The following is a 24237-nucleotide window of genomic DNA, read 5'->3' on the forward strand; positions in this document are numbered from 1 at the left end:
TGTAGGATTATCGCTAAAAAAAATTTTTTTAAAAAAAATCGAAATTTAAAAGTTTGTCAAAAGTATATCAAGTCGCATCTCTAATGAAAGAGCACGAAATTTTAAGACTACCCATGCTTTTTTTTTCGTTTAACGATGTACGGTTTGTGAGATAAAACCATTTGAATGAATTGGGTGAAAGTGAGGAGAGAGAAAATTAAATATCATCAAGATCAAAAGCAATGGGCAGGATTGGTTCTCGCGTTCTTTTCTTTTAAGGGTTTTCAAACTAATTTTCCTCTATCCTTGTAATGATAAAAAGGAGTTATCGAATGATCAAAGTAATATCATAATTATTATTATCGGAGTTAAATTAATAAAATTAATATTATCTCAAAACATACCTCAAAGGAGCCACCGATCTCTTTTTCATTCTTAGAATGAGTAACATTGTCAGTTTCTAAATTGTGACAATACTCAAAAAAATAATAAAAGAATTGTTTTCTTAAATATTTTAACCAGTAAACAGTGAATAATTAATAATAAATATCACTTTTCAAAGAAAAAATAAATAATAAATAGATTTTAGGTAAAATAAAACAACTATTAAGGTAAAATAAATTAAAACAATAGGTTTTTTCTTAAGTGATAATCACCGTACATCATGAAAATCATCATACATCAATTGTTTCGTGAATCTTCGTGCATCAATTTAACCATGATCTAAGGGTCAAGATCTTGTCTTTTTTGTTTTACTTTAATACTTGTTTTACAATACTCAACCCCATAATAAATAACACTCAAACTTAAAATAATAGATTAAAAAGCCTCAATATAATCGAAAACTTCAATTAAATAGATTAGTTTCACAAAGTTGTAAAATTTAATCTCAAAATAACATGTGTCTACGATTTGGGTTTTGGAAAACCAACATTATTAGCATATAACTCGTATAAAAAAAATACTTCAGCAACTCAAGTGAAACCGTAACAATTTTTTATTGTTTATTATTTCTAAGATTTGATCGACTCAAATATCAAGAATTGACAGAAGGCTTCATAAATATTACAGTATACCTCAAAAGTAAAAAACAGCGAACAACAAAGGGGAAAAAAATAAAAATAAAATAATAGTTCTAAATGTAAATCATGAGAAGAGGTAAGTACGTAGAAAAAATTTGTTGGCCGAAATTTTATTGAAACTTTTATTTAGGGTTTAGAGGCAACGTCTGAGGATCTATATGGTTACAATATAGCCTTACCATCTATAATACCATTACATAAATATGGAAGTGAATATCCATACTATATTTTATATTACAATAGTATAGATCAAATTAGATCTAAAAAAAAATTTTAAAAAGGGTAAATGACATCACCTAATAACTTTAATTAAAAGTTAAAACTTAAAGTTCCTCAATCCAAACCTCTCAATTTTATAATTAAGGTGTATTTTTTAATTAAGGAGTTAAATATAATATGGAAAACCTCACGACTACGAACATTGTTTTCCAACTCATTTAGACCTGTTTCAGGGTAAAAAATGGCACCCAAAACATACGATCAATGGTTATAGGAGATAAATATGATATCATATGAGTTTAATGATAAACCCTTCTCCATTTATATATTTGATGAATAAATCAGTACATAAACAAATAAATCCAGACGGTTAATATCTAAAATTACAAACCAAAATCTCTTCTGCAAATTACGGTATAAGATCCTCTATACATGACCATTGGACAAGTCATTCCACTGAATTATACACACACCGTTCCAGTTGTCAGAAGTACATAAAAGAAAACACCGCAACCCTTCAGTAATGTTCAAAACTTCCCATTCTTCTAACACAATTTATACGCAAGTGTTTTTGCATTTTTCAGCAGAGGGTCGTGATAATAATTTTGTAACATAAGACTTAAGAATAATGAGATCAAATGAGATCAGAAAAGAATTTCCTTAAGGATCAAGAGAACCAACATTACGAAGCACATGATAACGAGTATTGTAGCACACATTATCATCCCCCCTCTTTTCTGACTTCTCTCCGCCTGCATATATCATTTCAATATCCAAATGTCGTCAGATACGTGTAGATATAAACGTTCAAATATCAATAAGAAAGTGGGCGTTTTTGGTAATGGGTACAAAAGGATACTATAATATCGATTGGGATAACCTGAACCCGAAACACTGTTGTCTAAAAGTTGTACACTTTTTATTAATAGCTATTGACGTGTTATACACATTTCCATATTAGCTAACGTATAATATTTTTGCAGGTTGACTCATTATACATTTATATGTTAAAATCCACATTCATCGGTCTATACATAAAAAATAGGTAGAACTGCAACTAATAGCTTCAAATACCATAATTGCAAATAATAGAGTTAAGGACAACCTTTTGAAGCTGTTTAAGGCCTTCATCTACTGAGGCAGCAACATTTTGAATATTGTGGTCTATTCTGTCAACAATTGTTCCCTGCTTTCCCAAAATAAATCTAATTACATTACATAAAACATACCATGAAATTAGGAAAATGTTTTTACACAGTGAACGAAGTTTCGACCTGATCAATCACAAGGACAGAAAGATCCTTCATTATTTGTGCCAGCTCGTTTACTGATTCCACAACCTTCAAGAGACCGTAAGAGATGGTCAAATTAGCAAATTGAAGGGAGCAAAAACACAAAACAACTGCTGCGCACCAACCTGTTGAATCTCTTTTTCCCTTTCAACTGTGAAAGCCTCACTTTTTTTCAGTTTGGCCATCTGATGTTCATTGAAACCCTAGACGCATAATTTCAATGTCATAAGATAATAATTTTTTCAGGTAGAGATTAAACAAGTATGCCTTGAATATATACACATATTAATTATAAAAGTTTCTTATTTGTTTATGTTTTCAGATAAAGATTGATTAAGGATGCTCTTAATACACATATTAATATTCTTTAACAAGCACTCCTAGAATCTAAATTATACATACACGGCTACACGCACTATTTTTCAACAAAACGGACCCTGGGCAGAGGTCCCTCCGGAAGAAGTCTCTCTACCTTTGGGTAGGGGTATGAGTATTCTACATCCTACCTCCCCCATACCCCGCCATGGAGGTATTGGGTGTCATTATTGTTGGGTGTGAAGACCTTGCTTGGGCCTGTTTTAATCAGGGCCGACTTTTAATTAATCCTTAATTAAAAGGTTCTAATTAGGTTTCTGGGGACCAAGTTTGTAAACCCTAGCTGTTCTCCTATATATACACGTCTATTGTATTGTAATTCTGAGTCGTACTGAGCATTAATAAAAACCCTAAGTTGCAGCCGTGGATTAGTTCACACACTTTGTGTGAGATACCACGTTATATTCTCGTGTTTGTCTTCTTTAAATTCTGTTTTGCTTCCGCTGTGCAACCCTACTCTTTCTAACAAGTGGTATCAGAGCCACGGTTGGTTCTTAAGATTAGTTTGATTAAAATTCGATTGTGGCTGTTGCTGTTCGAATTATCATAATTCGTTTGCTGCTGCTACTGTTCGGTTTTGATCTGTTCTGTTCTGTTTTGTACTACTGCTGTTAGCTGCTTATTAAGTTGCTGTCTAGCTGTTCTGCTGCTGTTCGCAGTCTTCTGTTGCTGCTGTCGCAACTCTTCTGCTGCTGCCGGAACTGTTGTTTTCTTCCGGTCACATCTGTTCTGAAGCTGGTTTGCAGCTGTTGCTGCTGTTCCGCTGCTGTACATCACCAAAAACCGCCGCTGTTTGCTACCGATTGCTGCTGGTGGATCCCGGGTTTAGGGTTCCTGTTTTGGGGTCTGTTTGGTGTTGGTGATCGTTTGGAAGATTTAAGATTGCTGATTGGTTTTTTTGTTTGATTCTTGTTGACAGGTGTTAATCAACTTGAAGCCGGGTAACTTTGGTTATTTATTTTCGTTTGTCATTATGGCTGAAGCGGGAAATTTGTGATTGAAAAGTTTGACGGCTCGGATTATAGTTGGTGGAAGATGCAGAAGCATTACTTAGTCAAAAGGATCTGAACATGGTTCTTGGTAAAAAACCGGAGAAGATGAATGAAGAACATAAAGATCTTTGGGATAGGAAGAATAAGAAAGCAAGAGGGGTTATTACACTAAGTTTGACGGAAACATGGTTTACAACATCAAGTCTCAAACTACTGCCAGTGGTATGATGTCGGCGTTGTCAAAAATGTATGAGAAACCGTCTGCTGCTAATAAGTAAATGAAAGAGGGGGGTCTCGGTGACCAAGCACATTAACAAATTGAAGTCGATCTTGTCCAGATTATCTTCTGTTAAGATAGAGTTATTGGTATCTTCATTGCCTGACAGTTGGTCCGGGACAGTAACAACAGTTACAATTGTTGGGTTTGAAGGCTTGGAAAACTTCCGTTTTGAAGTTTAAGTTTGTTCTTGGAACGTAAGGCTTGGAGGATCTCGCTTATCGGAAGATTACTGGAGTTACTGGATGACGGGAATGTTGTTTGTTTGAATGGCGAGCTGAAATTTTTTCGCAAGGCCTTCAAGTGGGAGATTGTTGGGTTTGAAAGCTTGTTGGCCACTAAGGCCCGATCTATTAAGGAGACCTGTTTAGTTTTCCTTGGGGACCAAGTTTCTAACCCTAGCTGTTCTTCTATATATACCTCCCATTGTAGTTGTAATCTTATGGTTCAGAGCTTAATAAAAATAACATAGTTGCAGCCGGTGGACTAGGCCCCTCTTTGGGGCCAAACCACGTTAAATTCTTGTGTCGTTTATCTTTATTTTCTGCATTATCTTCTTGTTTAATTGCTTCCGCTATGCTAAGGCTAAGGGTTGTTCCTAACAACAAGCTTGGTGGGAACCGATGATATGACATTTGAAAAGATTCGAGTTTTGGTATTAGGTGAAGACATTCGCCGGAGAGGTACTCAGTCAGGATCTGCTCAGATGTTACATGTTGGCAAGAAGGGAAATAACAGGAATAGTGGCAAGGGTCGTGGTAGGAATCCTTCTAGAACTCGGCCGAGTGTGCGTTGTTTGGACTGCAACAAGATAGGGCATCTTAGGAGTTCGTGTCCTAATAAAAGGTTGTTTTAATCAGGGTTGACTTTTAATTAAGCCTTAATAAAAGGTCGTGAGAGATTGTTGGGCGTGAAGACCTTGCTTGGGCCTGTTTTAATCAGGGCCGACTTTTATGTTAGCCTTAATTAAAAGGTTGGTTCTAATTAGGTTTCTTGGGGACCAAGTTTGTAAACCCTAGTTGTTCTCCTATATATACACGTCTATTGTATTGCAATTTTGTGTCGTACTGAGCATTAATAAAAACCCTAAGTTGCAGCCGTGGATTATTTCACACACTTTGTTTGAGATACCACATTATATTCTCGTGTTATTCTACTTTAATTTCTGTTTTGCTTCCGCTGAGCAACCCTACTGTTCCTAAAATTGTGTCATATCATACAAGTAATACTTAGGTCTTAGAGCTACTATGATTAGTTAATCCAGCTTTGTTTTGGATAACTCCATCAATATTTGAATATCCCATAAGTACTTGTTTTTATTTCGTTTTGCAGCTGAAGGTGGACATGGAAGACAAAGAAGTAATTAAGAATTGGGTTAGATGAACCACAAATAATAAATAGTCTAGCCATGATTTATAGTAATCAAAAAGCTTTTAGAATGTGGTAGAAGTTCAGGAAAAGAGAAAACTGGAACAATGAAAAAAAAGGGACTTTAGAACTTGGTGTCATGCGGTCTTACGGAGATGTAAGACAAGGTAATATTTTATATCACTGACACAAGGCAAGTTTAAAAAATAGGTCAAATATCATTCTCTAATATATGTACATTGAGCATGTACACAAATTACGTTGAGCAACAAGATTTATAATAACATAAATAAGAAATCCACCCTAGCAGTAAAATTTATAAATAAATTATGAATAAATAATGGCAAAAGAGGGAAATTTCAACATACCAAGTCATCAAACTCATCGTCATCCCTTCTAGATTGCTTTCCATTTAAATTCATTTCGAGATCAACCCCATCTGGACCCTAAAGGAAAACAATGTAACACATATAGATCATAGAGTGATGTATACCCCTAGAGTCATATAAATAAAGCACCGAATCATATAACTGCCATATATTTTTATTAAGTAGTTTAGATAGTCTGCCTACCTCTTTCTGCTGCTGGAGGCGCTTCAAATAAGTTGATTGCTTTTTCCGGAGTTCTACTGAAAGGCTCTGAAGATCAGTGGCAAGAGAGCGCTGCCATAGAAATTTGAAGGAAAATATTCAAGTTCACGAACAGAATCAGGTAGAGCCGGGCCAATCATTATATTACAATAGAACATTGACATCAACAACTACATGAGGATGATAAAACTAGTGCGCCCAAATACAAATATCTGAAGTAAGCAGTAGAAATGACTCTCTAGTTGGCAATATACAACAGGTATGATGAAAAGAGAATGAGATTGGAAAAAGTCTCTACTTTCAATCCCCTTAGGCAAGATGAAGAGGTGTTAGTCTCGACTCAACCCACACACTGATGAGTGATGAATTGTCGAATTAGCTTTTATTTTATCTCTAACTGGTAAAACAAAAACAAAATGAAAAGAACTTATGAATGGTCGAAAGTAGCCCACAATATATGTTTTAAAAGATATTGATAACCTTCAAAAAATTATATAAATACAATATATATTAGTATAAAAATAATATAATTTTTGTAATCGTATTTCAGACACTAATTATTTATAAGTAAAAGCTTAAAATTTGTGAACAAAAAAAATTTAGGTGAAACCATGAAACCAACCTCTCCGCATCAAAAAAGTAGCCCGTTTCGGTATCTTACTTGACCCATTCGACACAACCATTTTGCCTCCACATTTTAAAAGACATGTATCAAGACATTCAATGTTCCAAATAAGTAACTAACTGGAATTTAGAATTGGCTGTGGAAGCCATGAACGGTCTTAATTCACGAAAAACTATTCTAAGCATGTAAGAAGTTAATATAAAATAAGCAGGTGACAATCAAGTGACACCAAATTTCCTTAATAATTCATGATGCATTAAACAAGATCATCAATGATGAATATATGTAGCAGCTTCTGTAATACTATGTTTATCTGACAAATCAATAAGAAAGACTAGGCTAGCGATAATCAATAAAATCATTTAAGACTCAAGTTTTGTAGGCCAACAAGTTCACAATGATGTCATTGGAAACAAAAACTTGGAGGGTATAGAGAACAAATGGTGGATCTTAAGTAAGAATCGCAAGCAAACACATTTGAGTATCTAAATACTTAAAGAAGAGATTTTACCTGCACATTCTTCCTAATATTTGAGTCCTCAGAAGTCCCACCAGCAGATAATCTCTTTAATCTCTTTTCTGACTTTCTTAGAAGATCAGTTATCTCATGGGTTAGAGCCTCAATCCTGCGTTGATCTTCCCGACCATCCCCAAATGATGGCATTAAAGCCTTGGCATGAGCCTTGGCTAGTTCTGCCATTTTAGACCTTGCACGTTGCACATTTGCTGCTATTTCATCAGATACATCAACCCAAGCAGGAGGAAGTCCCACTGTTATTGCCACTGAACTGCAAAAGAATAATAAATTCTCACTAGTTACAGGATAACAAGAATATGGATAACTTATTTCTGTTTAAAAAAACTGCAAGTCCAAGTAATCAGTTATCCGAAAAAGACAAATATTAGAAATTTGTGGGCAAAATGTTATCCCTATAAATGAAAATGTTGTGGTTGGTAGATGAGTTGCTCATTAAAATCATGAGTCAACCACTCATGACTCATACGAATTTAACAATTATGGTTTAACCACCTCCTTAATATCTTGTCAAAAACAGGAAGATTTAGCACAGCAGACAAAAGGCTGGCATGGTAGTGAATGATTATATAATAGAAGAAATGTTAAAATTCTCCTAACACTTCTTATCAACACCTGGTGATAATCAACATGCTCCAAAAGTCGATATCACGTAGACACTAGAGAATGATCAGGAAGATAGAGAGGACTATTTAGAATTGGGATTAGTACCCCATAATGTAAACAACTTTACACGAATTGTTATAGTGTGTATCGAACTTCAATCTTGTGTATTGTATGTAATGAACTTTCAAATCTTGTGCATTGTATGTATTCAACCAATCAAAACTTGACAAGTGGCAACTTATATGGTTGCCACATATACTCGGATACATACAATGCACAAGATTTGAAAGTTTATTACATACAATACACGTGATTGAAGTTCGATACATACTATAACTATTTGTGTAAAGTTGTTTACATTCTAAAATACTAATCTCTTTAGAATTTTGTTATCTTAAAACATAACTGACCACACAGCATGCAATATTTCAACATTTCCTACATGTCGGCAACAGCAATTTTATTTGACATTTAACGTTTTGTTAAGTACATGCCAAAAAAAAACATTCACCTAACTCAATTAGGTGTGTGACTCATGAAAATTTAGGTTCTTTAACAAGGTAGCTTGATTTTTGTTTCTTATCTCATATTGGATCCTGCTTCTTAAGCATCTAACTAGGCAACGTATCACATATCTCCATAAAGATATCATTCACTCATGCAAGCCATACATATGACAACATCAAAATCCTTGATGCAATAATGAACTTCAAAAAGAAATTTTCCACTTGATGAAGCACACTGATTTTCTCTTACTTTTTCCCAAAGAGTGATCTTGCCTATGGAGATTACCAAACAGAATAGGTTATAATAAACTCAACCTTCTACCAATCAGATCACAAACGTCTAGAAGTACTAAAGTTAGCTTAATATAACTTCTATTGGAAATAATAATATAAACTGTTAAAGCAATGCATTTAGATCCAGTGTCTCACTCCACAGACATTATTACTAACCCTCACTTAAATGATCCTAGTCAAAGGTGTGGTTTATGATACCCTTCTTACTTAAAAAAGCGTGTCCCTGTAAAACTAGCAGAACTAAACAGACCTGCATTCTGATTTCCAAAAGTAGTACCTATGGCTAGAAACTCCAAAATAGTAAATGTTAATTGGTCATCTGGTCTATGCTTTGGTTAGAACACACAAGTATACAAATACTGGTTCGAGGTAATACTGCTTCGTACTCCATAAGTAACTAAGCATGCAAAAACTGAAATGTCAATAGATCATAGAAGTCACTACTTTGTTACGTCACTAGGCCTGTTGATGTCTAAAAGAAATGCAACATGTCCTGTATCAACGAAACAGTACGCTAAGAAATTAAAAGATAAGAATCACTGACGGCAGCTTGAAGTTCAGCATATAGTAAAAGAGAACATTTGCTAATTTCAGATAGCATATGCTGTAAGACTTTCAACCACTTTGCAAGCTACGTAAGGTTTAAAAAAACTTCAACGACCTGTAAAACCCCTAAACAGAATGCCATAGCAGACGCAGATTGACCGTAAGTACAAGCAGGGATATATTTCTAAGCGAAAATTACCAAGCAGACAACTAAGTTAGTAGTATCCAGTCGGATCAGAACCTAACCAACCACCCCTAAGATTAACAAGTGTTGTTTGCATGTCTAGATAAATATAGTCGGTGCAGATTGGTTTGTCAGAATCATGAAATTACATCTGATTTTAATATTAAACATACATACAGAGAAGTGTTCTAAATAAATAAATCAACCAATATACAACATAATGAAGAAGCAGTGAAAGAATGGTGAAAACATACGAAGAAGAAGAGGAGGAGGTTCCGGGATCTTCGGAAGTACTAAGAGGAGCATAATTATTATTCTGTTTAAACACGCCCATTTCAATAACCCCCTTGGGAGGAGGAGGAGGACCCCTAACACTCTTCAATGAATCTCTATACTTTCTAAATAAAATCGTTCTATTCCTTGTTGCCATTATTATGATTACTTTACTATTCGAATGAAAACCCTAGATTGATAAGAATGATGATGATCAGTAGGTCCTAATTTACAGATCAATCGGGATGAGTTGTTGTAATGAATGGATTTAAGTTTCAATTCCAAGGAAGAAGGGCTCGATTTGATCTGTTTTACTACTCGGTAATTATTATTTTATCCAAAGTTAGTTGCTTGGGTAGGTGTTAATACAATTACAGTTACAAATCTAGAGACTCGATTATATGTTGTTTATGGGTTTGATGAGGGCTTTGCCAACCCTTGTTTTCCCAACTACTGACACTTTCTCAAAAATTGCCATTAGCATTAGCATCCCAATTTCCTTCATCACTAGCATTTCAATTTGAAAATAAATAAATAAATAAATAAATTTCATATAGGTTATATTTTATAACTAGATCATTAACTCGCATAATACGCGGGTGAATGACAGGTTATTCTTTCATAATATCAAATATTGACACCTTTAAATAAAAAGATATTAAAAATGGTTATGTTATCATTAATTTTAAAATTTATTGTATCCACTGTATACAAATAATTAAGTATGTTTATTAAGATATCTTAGATATTAAAGGTATAAAACAAAATGCATATAACAAATATTTATTATGTGATATTATCTATAATCTATAATACTATATAAAGCAGTACCTCTCTTTTTGAAATCTCAAATGATGACTTAAAGTACATAATTTACCCTTATATGACCCTCTTAATAACGGATTAATAATACCACCAAATATACCCTCACAAGTAATTTTCCCCTCTTTCTCAGCACCACTGTCTCCCACCTCTCACCATTGCCGTCTTAATCAGTGCAACCATCTCCTTCAACAACACCACCACTGATTAATCAGCGCCTCCGTCTCTCTTGGCTGCACCACCACTGTGTATCACTGTTCGTCACCGTGGTTTTGGACTGTATATTTCATCAGTGTCATCATCTCCTCCGCTGTTGTTTTGGGCTATATATAATTCATCAGTGTCACTCCTGATCATCTCCGCCGTCTTTCCATCGATGTTGTGTGACTCTGATCACCTTCCGGTAATGTTTCTTCTAATATTAGTTACTTATTTATACAGTGCATAAAAGGTATTCGATAAAATTCCTGAGTGAGTTTTTTTTATAGATAGTTATTTTCTTGCAATTTACTGCAATTGATAACAATAACATTATCAAAATTACGGACGTGACCTGTTTTTTTCACTATTTAGATACCACTTATGCTTATAGTAACATGCTACACTTCGAGTTTTGGGCATTTACGTAAACTATCATAGATTAATGTATGTAGTTTTCTGTTTCCCGACCTTTACACTAAATGTTAGCTATAATGTAAGATGTAAGATATTAAAAAGTACTTTGATATGTTACAGGCATAAGTATATGGATATATATATATATATGTATATAGGCAATATCATGTCATTTGACGTTTGAAACTAAAACTTATGTATGTCCTAATTACCCAGAAAACCATTGCATAGTACATCCTGCATTTTGTCCAAATGTATAACTAATAACTTTCATAAATTACAATTCACACCATTCCATTCTATATTCAGGGGCCTCATCAAACTGATGGAACTGCAATTATAAAGGCCAACGACATAAGTATTGATTTGGCAAAATGTGTGAGAGCTCTCACCTGATGGTTTACTTTTAGTTTTGGGCTGTATGCAATTTATCTTTCACGTCCTGAACTAATACACACAAATTGTACACGCCCGGCGAAGGAGAATGCTAAAATGAGGAAATGCATGACTGGTGATGTTTCCCAACCTAATATTGATATACGCCTAGGTATTTACTTATTATTTATGATTATATATGCTACTAATTGTTGCTTTTTATATAATTTGTCTGCATTTTTTTTACCTGACATTTTGAATCATGTAAATATAAGAGACGAATACAACAAAGACTACAAGGCACAACAAAGGGCAAAGAAAAATACAGTACAACAAAGGGTCCCATTTGGAGAGTTGACGAATCGTTCATGGAATCGTTCATCGTATTACAGGACTACAAGGCAGAACATGATGCCAGCTCCCCAAACTACTCCACCAGTGGGGAATAAAGAAAATATAACACAATCCAACCAACATCTTTCTCTCAAACCGCCTAATGAAAATTCCCTCTTACCTTATAAAAAGGCGTCCAACAGAGGAGATCTTCATTGAACAAAATCCTTACAGAAAGTTGTGTTACACATGTAGCATCCACAAATAAACAGAAACAACCAATGAATGATGACAATCGTATAGGCCTAGATACATTGGACGAGCCGGTGTACAATGAAATCCCCACCAATACCTTTCTAGCTAGATCTTCACGTCTGACTTCATCTGTCACACGTCATCGCTTCCAAGGTAACTTACATTTATTAGTCATTATTTCATTTACTAATGTTATTATCTTATTATAACAATTATAATTATTAACTTGCTGCTAAACTTTCCCCTGAATAGGCATTCACTGTGAAATTGGAAATCTGTTACCTTTGTTTGAATCAGTCGTCAATCAATCATCATCAGTGATCGCAGGGTCATCCACGTTCATAGGCGCATCATCAAGATGTTACTTACCATAACTACTTTCTTACAACTAATACCGATAGTACAAATTTCAGTATCAAAACCAATATAATTTTCATTCTATTAGGCCTTCAAAGTGCGAGTGGAAATCTCCAGCATATTTATGAATCTGTCATCACTCAACCATCAGAAGTGATTGCAGGGGGTCAAAATTTTATCGGTGAATCTTCAACAGGTACCTAACTAAAATCATTTATACTATAGTTGTATATTACAATTTTTTATATTGAAATTTTAAAGAATGCTGATGGTTATTATGTAGGACATTGTAGTGAAGTTAATGTTAATCCCTCGAGCATACACGGCGAACTCGATGAGGATCCTTATGATTTTGTATACAGAGGCCTCCCTAGAAAGCATCATGTGTTGAAAAAACAACCAAACTGTCGTTATTGTGGAGCAACGAAGTTTAAGTTTGAATTCCCTACCTTTTGTTGTATGGGAGGAAAGACAAAATTTGCTGTAACAAATGTTCCAACCGAACTATATAACCTCTTTGTCGATCAATCAGATTTAGGGAAGATGTTCAGACACAACATACGTTCTTACAACACAAATTTTTCGTTCACTTCAATGGGTGTCAATTTAGATAAAAATTTGGCAAATATGACGGATGGAGTTTATACTTTTCATGTTCATGGAGGAATATATCACCAGGTTGATCAGTTAGTACCGAGGGACAGAACACCAAGGTATTTACAATTGTATTTCTATGATGCGGACACCGAAGAAGATTTGAGACTTAGATGGCCAAATCTTGATAGGAACATCGTTCGTATCTTGACACGTGCTCTTGCTGCAAATCTATATGCAGCAACCTTTCGCAGCATGGCTGAGTTGGGACCTCTAGACCGCTACAGAGTCACTTTGAACGCATCGGTTGAACTTGACCAAAGGGTGTATAATCGTCCTACGACATCAGAGGTAATAAATATGTTAACTATAAATAGAAAGTTTCAGTTCACCTCTATTGTTAACCTTTGATGATTATTAGTTGATTGCATCATGGTACATGACCCTAAATTTTTACTATCTAACATTCTTGAAATTTTTACTGAATTTTTGTTGTTATAAGGGTCATACGTGGTTTTCATATTTTTAATTTAAAGCTGGTCTAATTTTGTCTTTACGGTATTTATAGTTGGTTTTTAAAAGTTTTCCGAACATATGAATTATAGGAATAACAGATTAGGAATTAACCCTTTTGATGGTATATTCTTAACCTTTGTAATAATTCTATATTCTACGAGTTTTTACCTTAATATATATAATTTCAGAATTACTACATAACTTAACATAATTTGACTATAGGTTGCTGGGATATGGGTTGAAGGAAATGACAACATAACGTTGTACAAGAGAAGCATTGTTTTATATGGGAGGTCTCAACATTTCCAACAGATTCAACATTACTTTGGTTGTTATGATCCACTGCATATCCTTTGTTTTTCCCCAATGGTGAGTCTGGATGGCACAATAGAATACCAAGAAATGGATTTTCAATGGATGACATTGTTAATGATGAAGATAACATTGGAGATGATGAAGATGGAGAAGGTTCAATATTTTTTATTTTATACACATAGTTCTTTACTATTTCTAACTTCAACTGTTTTTTTTATTTCAACAATTTATTTTACACATTGCAATCTAACAGGTCGAGGTAGGAAGACAGTATCCATGAGGGAGTATTACTGCTACAAGTTCCAGATCCGCCCTACCGAGAACGTAATTCTCCTAGGTGGGAGATTGTTGCAACAGTTTGCGGTGGACAACTATATAAAGATTGAGACCTCACGTTTGCAGTTTTATGAGCATAACCAGCCAAGAATAAGAGTTGATTTGTATCAAGGTATAGTGGATTGTGTGAACGCTGGTGAAGTTCAATTAAAGAATATCGGTAAAAGGGTTGTGCTCCCGACATCTTTTATTGGAGGTCCGCGTGACATGCGTCGACGGTTTTTAGATGCCATGGCATTGGTACAAGATGACGGTAAGCCTAATATCTTCCTTACATTTACGTGCAATCCAAGCTGGGATGAAATCACTGCCGAACTCTTACCCGGTCAAACTGCTCAAGACCAGCCTGGATTAGTTGCAAGAATCTTTTGGGTGAAACTAGAGGATCTGAAAAAGAAACTGCTTGAAAAGCATGTCCTCGGCAAGGTAAAGGCTTATGTGTACGTCATAGAGTTTTAGAAGCGTGGGTTACCTCATGCACATTTTATTCTCATTATGGAATCATCACATAAGATTACCACTCCTGACCAATACGACAACCTGGTGTGTGCTGAAATCCCAAACCCGACAAGGTATCCGAAATTGCATGAACTGGTTGTTGCACACATGATTCATGGACCCTGTGGATGTCTAAATAATCAAAGTCCATTCATGCAAGGGGATCCTAAAAAATGTCATTTTTATTATCCTCGGTAGTTCAACGAACACACTATACAAGGAGACGACTCATATCCATTGTATCGGAGGAGAGCCAATGGGATCACCATGAGGAAGGGGAAACATGATATTGATAACAGATGGGTCGTTCCCTACAACCCCAAGTTGCTTATGATGTTCAATTGTCACATGAATTTGGAGATTTGCTCAAGCATAAAGTCTGTGAAATATCTGTTCAAATATGTCTACACAGGTCACGATAAACAAGCCATCCATATCGACCCTGATCAGAAAGAAGTGGTGGTTAATGGGATACAACGATATCAAGATGCACGTTATATCTCACCTCCCGAGGCAATGTGGCGTATTTTCAAGTTTCCCCTTTCTAAAATCCACCCGTATGTCATGGCGTTGCAACTTCATCTCCCTGAAAAGCATCATGTTCGATTTAGGGAAACTGATTCACCAAGAACTATTTTAGATCGGGAACGGGGCAAAAAGACAATGTTGACAGCCTTTTTTGACCTGAATAGAGTGAATGAAGCTGCAAGACAACATTTGTACAAAGATATTCAGAAACGCTTCACATGGCATGGAAATGTTTGGATGCCTCGACATGGTCATAAAACGATTGGTTGGGTGGTCTCAGCTAACCCAGCAGAAGGCGAACAATACTACTTACGCTTGCTTTTAATGCATGTTAAAGGACCCACCTCCTTTAATGATCTTTACACAACCAACGGTGTAAAACACCCACTTTTTAGAAAATCGGCAGTTGAGAGAGGATTGATCGAGAACGATGACGGCTTATCGCAATGTCTTACCGAGGCTACCGTATTTCAGTTTCCACATTCTTTGAGATGATTATTTGCCACACTATTTGTATTTTGTGCCCCTGGTGATGTTAGAAGGTTATGGGATGAACATTACGACTCACTTTCCGAAGACTACAAAAGACATTGCCAAAACAGTGAACAAGTTCAGAATATGGTTCTCAAAGACATTTCGGTGTTTCTTCAATCTATGAGCAAGAGTCTACATGATTTTGACCTTCCTCATATGACCACAAATCATCTCGACTCGGGAGGCTGTCGCGAATTGCAAGAAGAAAATTCCATAGTTGTTGAAAAATTCCACAAATCATCTTCGCGCGAAAAATTTTCTCAATGCTGATCAGAGGGTTGCGTATGATACGATCATGAGGCACGTTGATGATGATTGTTCAGGTGTGTTCTTTGTAGATAGCCCAGGCGGCACAGGGAAGACCTTTTCGTATAATGCTCTACTTGCCGAGGTTCGTTCTCGTGGGCAGATTGCCCTGGCCACAGCTTCGTCAGGGGCAGCGGCTAATAACATGCCCGGTGGTCGAACAGCCCACTCAAGATTTAAGATTCCCCTCGACCTCAATAATAATTCTCTTTGTAACATCAGTAAACAAAGTGGGACTGCTCAGCTACTCTGTAAGGCCAAACTTATTATATGGGATGAAGCCTCGATGGCTAAACGACAAGCGGTTGAGGCATTGGTGTAACACCCCGACTACGGCGGAAACACGAGATGCCACAGAACGACATGGTACAAAAGATTTAATGGAAAACATCATAATTAAAGTCTTAAAATCATCCCAAAATAACCGGTTACATAGTTCAAATTCAATTGTTTAAAACCATTACATAAATCCAAATCCAAATTAAAAAGATACTTGTTTGCATCACAAGCCTTCAAACATCAAACAAATACAAACATCCAGAGGCGGTCCATTAGCAAACCTACTGCTCTAAACCTGAAAAGCATGAAGAAAAAGTGTCAACTACGAGAGTTGAGTGAGTTCATAGGTTTTTAACTAGCAACATATACATATTAATATACCAATTATGATCAAAAATAAAGAACCACCAAGAAGGACCTCCAAATATCTTTGCGAATATTATTTTCCAAAAACGTATGTTCAAATCTTAATACTCAAATCTTAATATCCAATCATTTTAACTTCAATTTCTTCTAACCACGAGGCCAAAACTTAAATAGCTTTTTGATGAATAAATACTTGAGCCACTACTACTACCATTTTCAAGTCCAAGCTTTATAATACTTCTTATCTTTGCACCAGCTGTCAATCAAGTGCCTTACTTATACTTGGGGTCGTGTCATGAGGACGACCGATTAAACTTACGTAGCTAGAACACCCTAATGGTCGGACTGGAAGTGATGGTCATCACGAAGGCAACCAACCTTCCACCGTTACACTTTGGATGGGTGGACGACTCCTAGTTGCGCAACTATCTAACTACAGGCCTCCCTTAGGAGTAAATAGTAGTGTACTGAAAAGAAAACGGGTTGACAGAACTCAAGTTCATCATATAACAATTATCACTTGGAACATACGATATAACTTCATATCATAATCATACTTATCAAGAGTCATTTCATATATCAAACTTTCTTTCAAGAAACGCTTCATACATATGTATAAAATAACTTTACTTATCATGCTTTTCACCCCGAAAGTTAAACACATAAAATAGTTTGAAAGGGGCTATGACTCACTTGATTTGAGAGTAATGGGGGCTGATCAAATATGAGAAGTGTGCTTAGTGGTGCCGTCCCTCAAGCAAGCCTAAACCATGGTATTCAAACATACATAACGTAAGTGTGTGTCGCATGACTAGTAAACTAGATCATGAGATGTATGCTAGTAGACTCGCCCAACTTTGGTTGTTGTTTAAATTATGGAATTCAAGTACATTATGTTGTTCACCTCATTTGGTTGGAAGACATTTGGTAGTAAAGGTTATTCATACGATTTTGTTCGGTTATTGGAATTTCGGTAGTTTAACTTTGTATTATATATATTTTCCATTGCATGCTTTGTTTAATAACCATGTTTGACATTTGTGTTCTCTTAATATTAATGTTGATATATCTTACTGATTTATAATTATTTATTTAATTTAATATTATTTAATTAATTAATTTACTTATTTTATTGGTTTATTAATTAAATAATTCCTTATAATTATTTTTAAGTCCTTAAATTATCTCTAAAATTCATAGATAATTATAGATGGATTATCTACTGATTTTCAAGCCTTTTTATTTGTAACATTGTGATTCTTATATTTATTTGTGCCTTATTTCTATTTATTTAATAATAATGATTAATTAGTGACTTTTACTTAATAATTTACTTTTAAATTGTATAATTCTTGTTCCCTTGCTTGTAGTTATTTTTACCCAGTAGGTTTTGGTCACTTTTATCATTGGTTAAGTGGCTTTGATCAGATTCATGGTTTATATAATTTATTAATTAATATATATATATCTTTTAATTACTATTTTAACTCATTAAATCATAGAAATTCTTACAAATCACCACAAGAGTTTTAGTCAAAAAATCCCAGACCTTTTTGGCAACTTATATCAAAAAAAATTCATATCAATTCAACCTTTCTTGTGTCTTGCTTAAATTGAGGATTTTATAATTGAAAATTGTTTACCGAAATAGTGATTTTAGCCTCATTTCTTAGGCTATTAAGGTACTTCAAAATGGATTTTCATCCTAAATTCAACATTGACAGCAAGTTCATCATATTTTGGTGGTTCAAGTCGTGATGGTGGTGGTGGTGTGATAGGTGCAATTTAGTGCTTTCGGTTAGTGATTATTTGACCCGAAAAGACGATTTTTGAGCTTATTTTTGCCATGCATCAAATGACTTGAGTTTTATACTTTTAATATGTCATATTTCCAGCATGTTCATCACATTTTCATGGTCATAAAGTTATGGTGCATGTGTGTGCTCAAAATGCATTTTAACAAGCTTTCGGTTTTCGATTTCAAGCCTATTTTGCCTTGTTTGGTTCCATAATCATATTTTTGTCATTACCATAATTTTTCCAGAATATTAACCTTAATATTAACACATTTTTCACTTATGACAAGCCTAGCTTCATCTCATAATCCAAACAACAATCCAACTTTCTTAAATCTAGCATGCATGTAATCATCTCATCATTTTTAACAACAAATCTTTATCCAACAACAATCCATCAACATAAAAATGTATTTTTTTTATGAAACTTTCCAGAAATATATACATAAATATTATATGAAATATGTTCATTTTTTTATATGAAAAGTTACTTTACAACTAATCAACACATATCCACCTTTTTGATGCTAACTTTCATAGATCCAACACTTTATCAATAAAATCTATATTTTTATAAATATTTCCAGAAATATTACCTTCATAATGTGTATGAATATAACCATCTTTCAAAGGAAAAATCATATCAAAGACTATATAATATATAACTACACTTTTGGGTCTTTAACTAGTTAAATCCTTGGATCTTTCTTCATGGATTCAACATGCATGAGCATGGAAAGAAAGATCCTATCAACTTTGCCCTCATCAAGTGTATATTGAAGAGAAACATGAAGAAAACATGGACTTTTGATAAAACCTTTTTAATATGAACAAGAATAAGATTAATCTAATAAAGAGATGAAGATATATACCCTTGAAGAACACTTTGAGATGAAGTAAAGATGGCAGAAAATCGTGGCCTTTCTTGCACCAAATAACCCTTGTTTCAACCTTATATTAACCCTTAAACCTTAGCTTAACACTACCCTTGCTTAATCTAATCTAAACCCTTATTATTAACAAGTTTTTAGATGAGTTTTGCTTTGTTTTTCTTTTGTTCTAGGGCTGGCCGAAATCAAGAGGGAGAGAGGGAGAAAAGGAAGAGTTTTTGAGAGAAAATGAGTTATGTGTGTGTTGGGAGAAGAGAGAGTTTGAGTGTTATTTTCCTTGGAAGTGTAAGAGTGTGAAATTTGAAATGAGTGTGTGGGTGTCTAGGGGGGGGGGGGACGGCCAAGAGGAGGGGGAAAAGGAAAGACACACTTTTTTTTTTTTTTTTATAAAATTTGTTGTATAAGTATAAGTGTAAGTATATGTTAAGTGTGGATTTAATTTGTAAGTGTTTTGTTAGTAAAATGTAAGTAATTGGTTGTTTTAGTTAGGAATATGTATATATGTGTATAAGTCATGTATATTTATGTGTATGGATATATCTTTGTATTTTTAGTTGATTACATAGGTCATTGGTTGTAAATTTGTATTAATTTTTTAAGCTTATATGCTTACTTATTAAGTTTTCGACGCTTTTACGTACATAATACTTCCAATTATATTTTTAGTTGAAAATTTTATTTATCATGATCATATCTTCTTGATTTGGTTTTATTTTTGATTTGTTGGGCATTCCATAGGAATTTTTATTGGTATCTCAATTGGTGAGACTTAAGTTATTATTATCGTATCGATTAATTATCTCTAAAAATTTTTGTTCCGAGGTATTTTCATTAGGAAGTTCTTATACATATCATTAGCTTTAGATTACTAATTTGGGGCATTACCTACCAGCTTTGAGTATAACTATGGCTTGCGGGAACGTAGACAGCCTAACTAGCACATATATAATATTAAAAAGTACGGTTGTTACAATTGGATCGAACAATGCAAGACATAACAGGCGTAAAACAACCATTTGGCGGTAAAATAATGGTTTTGGGAGTTGATTTGAGACAGGTCCTGCCGGTTTTCAAAAAAGGAACCCGCGCACAGATTGTAGACTCGAGCCTACGGATGTCGCCTTTGTGGATTGTTATCAAAAAGATGCGTCTAACTGTAAATATGAGAGCACGGACTGATCTATGGTTTTCAGATTTTCTTTTAAGAGTCGGTGACGGGGAAGAAGAAGTGATTGATGGAAGCTTTATTCGCATACCTGATGATATGACCATCCCGTACAATAATGGAGCTAAATCAAAAGAGGATTTAATTAGTGCCATATTCCCTTCTATGGATGTCGATGGAAATTCTCCGGGGTACATAATTTCCAGGGCCATACTGTCAACTAAAAATGATAATGTCGATGAGATAAATGATAAGTTAATTGGTGTATTCTGCGGGGAGGAGCAAATCTATTATAGCTTTGATGAGGCAGAAGATGATGTTAACAAGTATTATCCGATTGAATTCTTAAACTCGCTTAATGTTAGTGGTTTGCCCCCTCATTGCCTACTGCTGAAAGTTGGATGCCTGATCATACTATTACGTAATATCGATCCATGGAACGGGCTGTGTAACGGCACAAGGTTGATATGCAAAGGTTTTCAACGAAATGTCATCGATGCCGAGATAGCGGCTGGTCAGCATGCCGGGAAAAGAGTTTTTTTACCAAGAATTCCTCTGTGTCCATCTGAAAATGATATGTACCCCTTCAAGTTGAAGAGAAAGCAATTTCCAGTCTATCTTAGCTTTGTAATGACAATAAACAAGGCGCAGGGCCAGACCATTCCAAACGTCGGGGTATACCTACCGGAACCCGTGTTCTCGCATGGACAACTATATGTGGCACTATCTAGGGGGACATCACGTGAAAATGTGAAGGTGTTGGTTAGGCCTACCCAAGATTTCTCTCGATCTGGAGTATACACGGCAAATGTGGTGTATAGGGAAGTTTTACAAGATGCATAGCTTATGGAAGGTATTAACTGGTTTTAAGTACCATCTAATTTTATTTTTGTGTATTTGGCTTAATTTATATTTCACTGTTTTCTTTTTCATTGTGTGCAGGTTTCTTAGTTTTATGAGCAATTCTGTACTTGGTCCATCTCACGACGTCTACAAATTAAGTTGAGGTTAGACCTTCCTGTTTCGTATAAATAACAAGTTGAAGTTTTTTAAATCATAAAGATTTAGGTGATAGGTGACGAGGGCAAAAGTGATTAAAATATGTATTGTTATTATGATAGCTACCCACATATTATGTTGAGATGTTCATTTACCATCACCTGCACCAAATGAATTATCATCTAGAATTGGTTGTTGGTTAGCATGTGAAAAGAATGTAGATATGTTTTGTGCTTAAAAATAGGATCCCTTTTCAAACATATTCTTGCATCCCGTTGTCATCTTCGTGTCATACTCAAATGTATATGGCCACATATCTCAGTATATCTGACTCAAAGTATGTTGTATAATATTGTTATTTGCACCATCTTATATCAAATCTGTTTTTCTTATACGACTACTTTTCTTCATCGATGTTTACAATTAGAAAATTTTCCGGGGTACATAATTTCCAGGGCCATACTGTCAACTAAAAATGATAATGTCGATGAGATAAATGATAAGTTAATTGGTGTATTCTGCGGGGAGGAGCAAATCTATTATAGCTTTGATGAGGCAGAAGATGATGTTAACAAGTATTATCCGATTGAATTCTTAAACTCGCTTAATGTTAGTGGTTTGCCCCCTCATTGCCTACTGCTGAAAGTTGGATGCCTGATCATACTATTACGTAATATCGATCCATGGAACGGGCTGTGTAACGGCACAAGGTTGATATGCAAAGGTTTTCAACGAAATGTCATCGATGCCGAGATAGCGGCTGGTCAGCATGCCGGGAAAAGAGTTTTTTTACCAAGAATTCCTCTGTGTCCATCTGAAAATGATATGTACCCCTTCAAGTTGAAGAGAAAGCAATTTCCAGTCTATCTTAGCTTTGTAATGACAATAAACAAGGCGCAGGGCCAGACCATTCCAAACGTCGGGGTATACCTACCGGAACCCGTGTTCTCGCATGGACAACTATATGTGGCACTATCTAGGGGGACATCACGTGAGAATGTGAAGGTGTTGGTTAGGCCTACCCAAGATTTCTCTCGATCTGGAGTATACACGGCAAATGTGGTGTATAGGGAAGTTTTACAAGATGCATAGCTTATGGAAGGTATTAACTGGTTTTAAGTACCATCTAATTTTATTTTTGTGTATTTGGCTTAATTTATATTTCACTGTTTTCTTTTTCATTGTGTGCAGGTTTCTTAGTTTTATGAGCAATTCTGTACTTGGTCCATCTCACGACGTCTACAAATTAAGTTGAGGTTAGACCTTCCTGTTTCGTATAAATAACAAGTTGAAGTTTTTAAATCATAAAGATTTAGGTGATAGGTGACGAGGGCAAAAGTGATTAAAATATGTATTGTTATTATGATAGCTACCCACATATTATGTTGAGATGTTCATTTACCATCACCTGCACCAAATGAATTATCATCTAGAATTGGTTGTTGGTTAGCATGTGAAAAGAATGTAGATATGTTTTGTGCTTAAAAATAGGATCCCTTTTCAAACATATTCTTGCATCCCGTTGTCATCTTCGTGTCATACTCAAATGTATATGGCCACATATCTCAGTATATCTGACTCAAAGTATGTTGTATAATATTGTTATTTGCACCATCTTATATCAAATCTGTTTTTCTTATACGACTACTTTTCTTCATCGATGTTTACAATTAGAAAATTTTCCGGGGTACATAATTTCCAGGGCCATACTGTCAACTAAAAATGATAATGTCGATGAGATAAATGATAAGTTAATTGGTGTATTCTGCGGGGAGGAGCAAATCTATTATAGCTTTGATGAGGCAGAAGATGATGTTAACAAGTATTATCCGATTGAATTCTTAAACTCGCTTAATGTTAGTGGTTTGCCCCCTCATTGCCTACTGCTGAAAGTTGGATGCCTGATCATACTATTACGTAATATCGATCCATGGAACGGGCTGTGTAACGGCACAAGGTTGATATGCAAAGGTTTTCAACGAAATGTCATCGATGCCGAGATAGCGGCTGGTCAGCATGCCGGGAAAAGAGTTTTTTTACCAAGAATTCCTCTGTGTCCATCTGAAAATGATATGTACCCCTTCAAGTTGAAGAGAAAGCAATTTCCAGTCTATCTTAGCTTTGTAATGACAATAAACAAGGCGCAGGGCCAGACCATTCCAAACGTCGGGGTATACCTACCGGAACCCGTGTTCTCGCATGGACAACTATATGTGGCACTATCTAGGGGGACATCACGTGAAAATGTGAAGGTGTTGGTTAGGCCTACCCAAGATTTCTCTCGATCTGGAGTATACACGGCAAATGTGGTGTATAGGGAAGTTTTACAAGATGCATAGCTTATGGAAGGTATTAACTGGTTTTAAGTACCATCTAATTTTATTTTTGTGTATTTGGCTTAATTTATATTTCACTGTTTTCTTTTTCATTGTGTGCAGGTTTCTTAGTTTTATGAGCAATTCTGTACTTGGTCCATCTCACGACGTCTACAAATTAAGTTGAGGTTAGACCTTCCTGTTTCGTATAAATAACAAGTTGAAGTTTTTTAAATCATAAAGATTTAGGTGATAGGTGACGAGGGCAAAAGTGATTAAAATATGTATTGTTATTATGAT

At 35.1% G+C, this 24237-nt stretch overlaps 4 protein-coding genes across 4 annotated transcripts; 3 read left to right on the forward strand and 1 right to left on the reverse strand.

The window, feature by feature from the left end:
* Nucleotides 1–1578: 1578 nt before the first annotated feature.
* On the reverse strand, nucleotides 1579–10248 carry LOC122600109 (syntaxin-43-like). The gene is made up of 8 exons (XM_043772770.1): nucleotides 9725–10248; nucleotides 7311–7587; nucleotides 6157–6246; nucleotides 5953–6030; nucleotides 2698–2775; nucleotides 2555–2620; nucleotides 2386–2466; nucleotides 1579–2032 (listed from the first exon to the last, which is right to left on the reverse strand). Exons 1-8 carry the CDS (start codon nucleotides 9898–9900, stop codon nucleotides 1925–1927), a joined length of 954 nt encoding a protein of 317 aa, XP_043628705.1. The 5' UTR covers nucleotides 9901–10248; the 3' UTR covers nucleotides 1579–1924.
* Nucleotides 10249–20443: 10195 nt separating this feature from the next.
* Nucleotides 20444–21466, forward strand: LOC122601241 (ATP-dependent DNA helicase PIF1-like). The gene has a single exon (XM_043774001.1). The coding sequence runs from the start codon at nucleotides 20444–20446 to the stop codon at nucleotides 21464–21466; it is 1023 nt and encodes a 340-aa protein (XP_043629936.1).
* Nucleotides 21467–21927: 461 nt separating this feature from the next.
* On the forward strand, nucleotides 21928–22714 carry LOC122601242 (ATP-dependent DNA helicase PIF1-like). Its single transcript, XM_043774002.1, has 2 exons — nucleotides 21928–21959; nucleotides 22078–22714. Exons 1-2 carry the CDS (start codon nucleotides 21928–21930, stop codon nucleotides 22712–22714), a joined length of 669 nt encoding a protein of 222 aa, XP_043629937.1.
* Nucleotides 22715–23174: 460 nt separating this feature from the next.
* LOC122601243 (ATP-dependent DNA helicase PIF1-like) lies at nucleotides 23175–23961 on the forward strand. The gene is made up of 2 exons (XM_043774003.1): nucleotides 23175–23206; nucleotides 23325–23961. Exons 1-2 carry the CDS (start codon nucleotides 23175–23177, stop codon nucleotides 23959–23961), a joined length of 669 nt encoding a protein of 222 aa, XP_043629938.1.
* The last annotated feature ends 276 nt before the right edge of the window (nucleotides 23962–24237 follow it).

Source organism: Erigeron canadensis, chromosome 5, assembly GCF_010389155.1.
Source record: "Erigeron canadensis isolate Cc75 chromosome 5, C_canadensis_v1, whole genome shotgun sequence".
NCBI lineage: Eukaryota > Viridiplantae > Streptophyta > Magnoliopsida > Asterales > Asteraceae > Erigeron > Erigeron canadensis.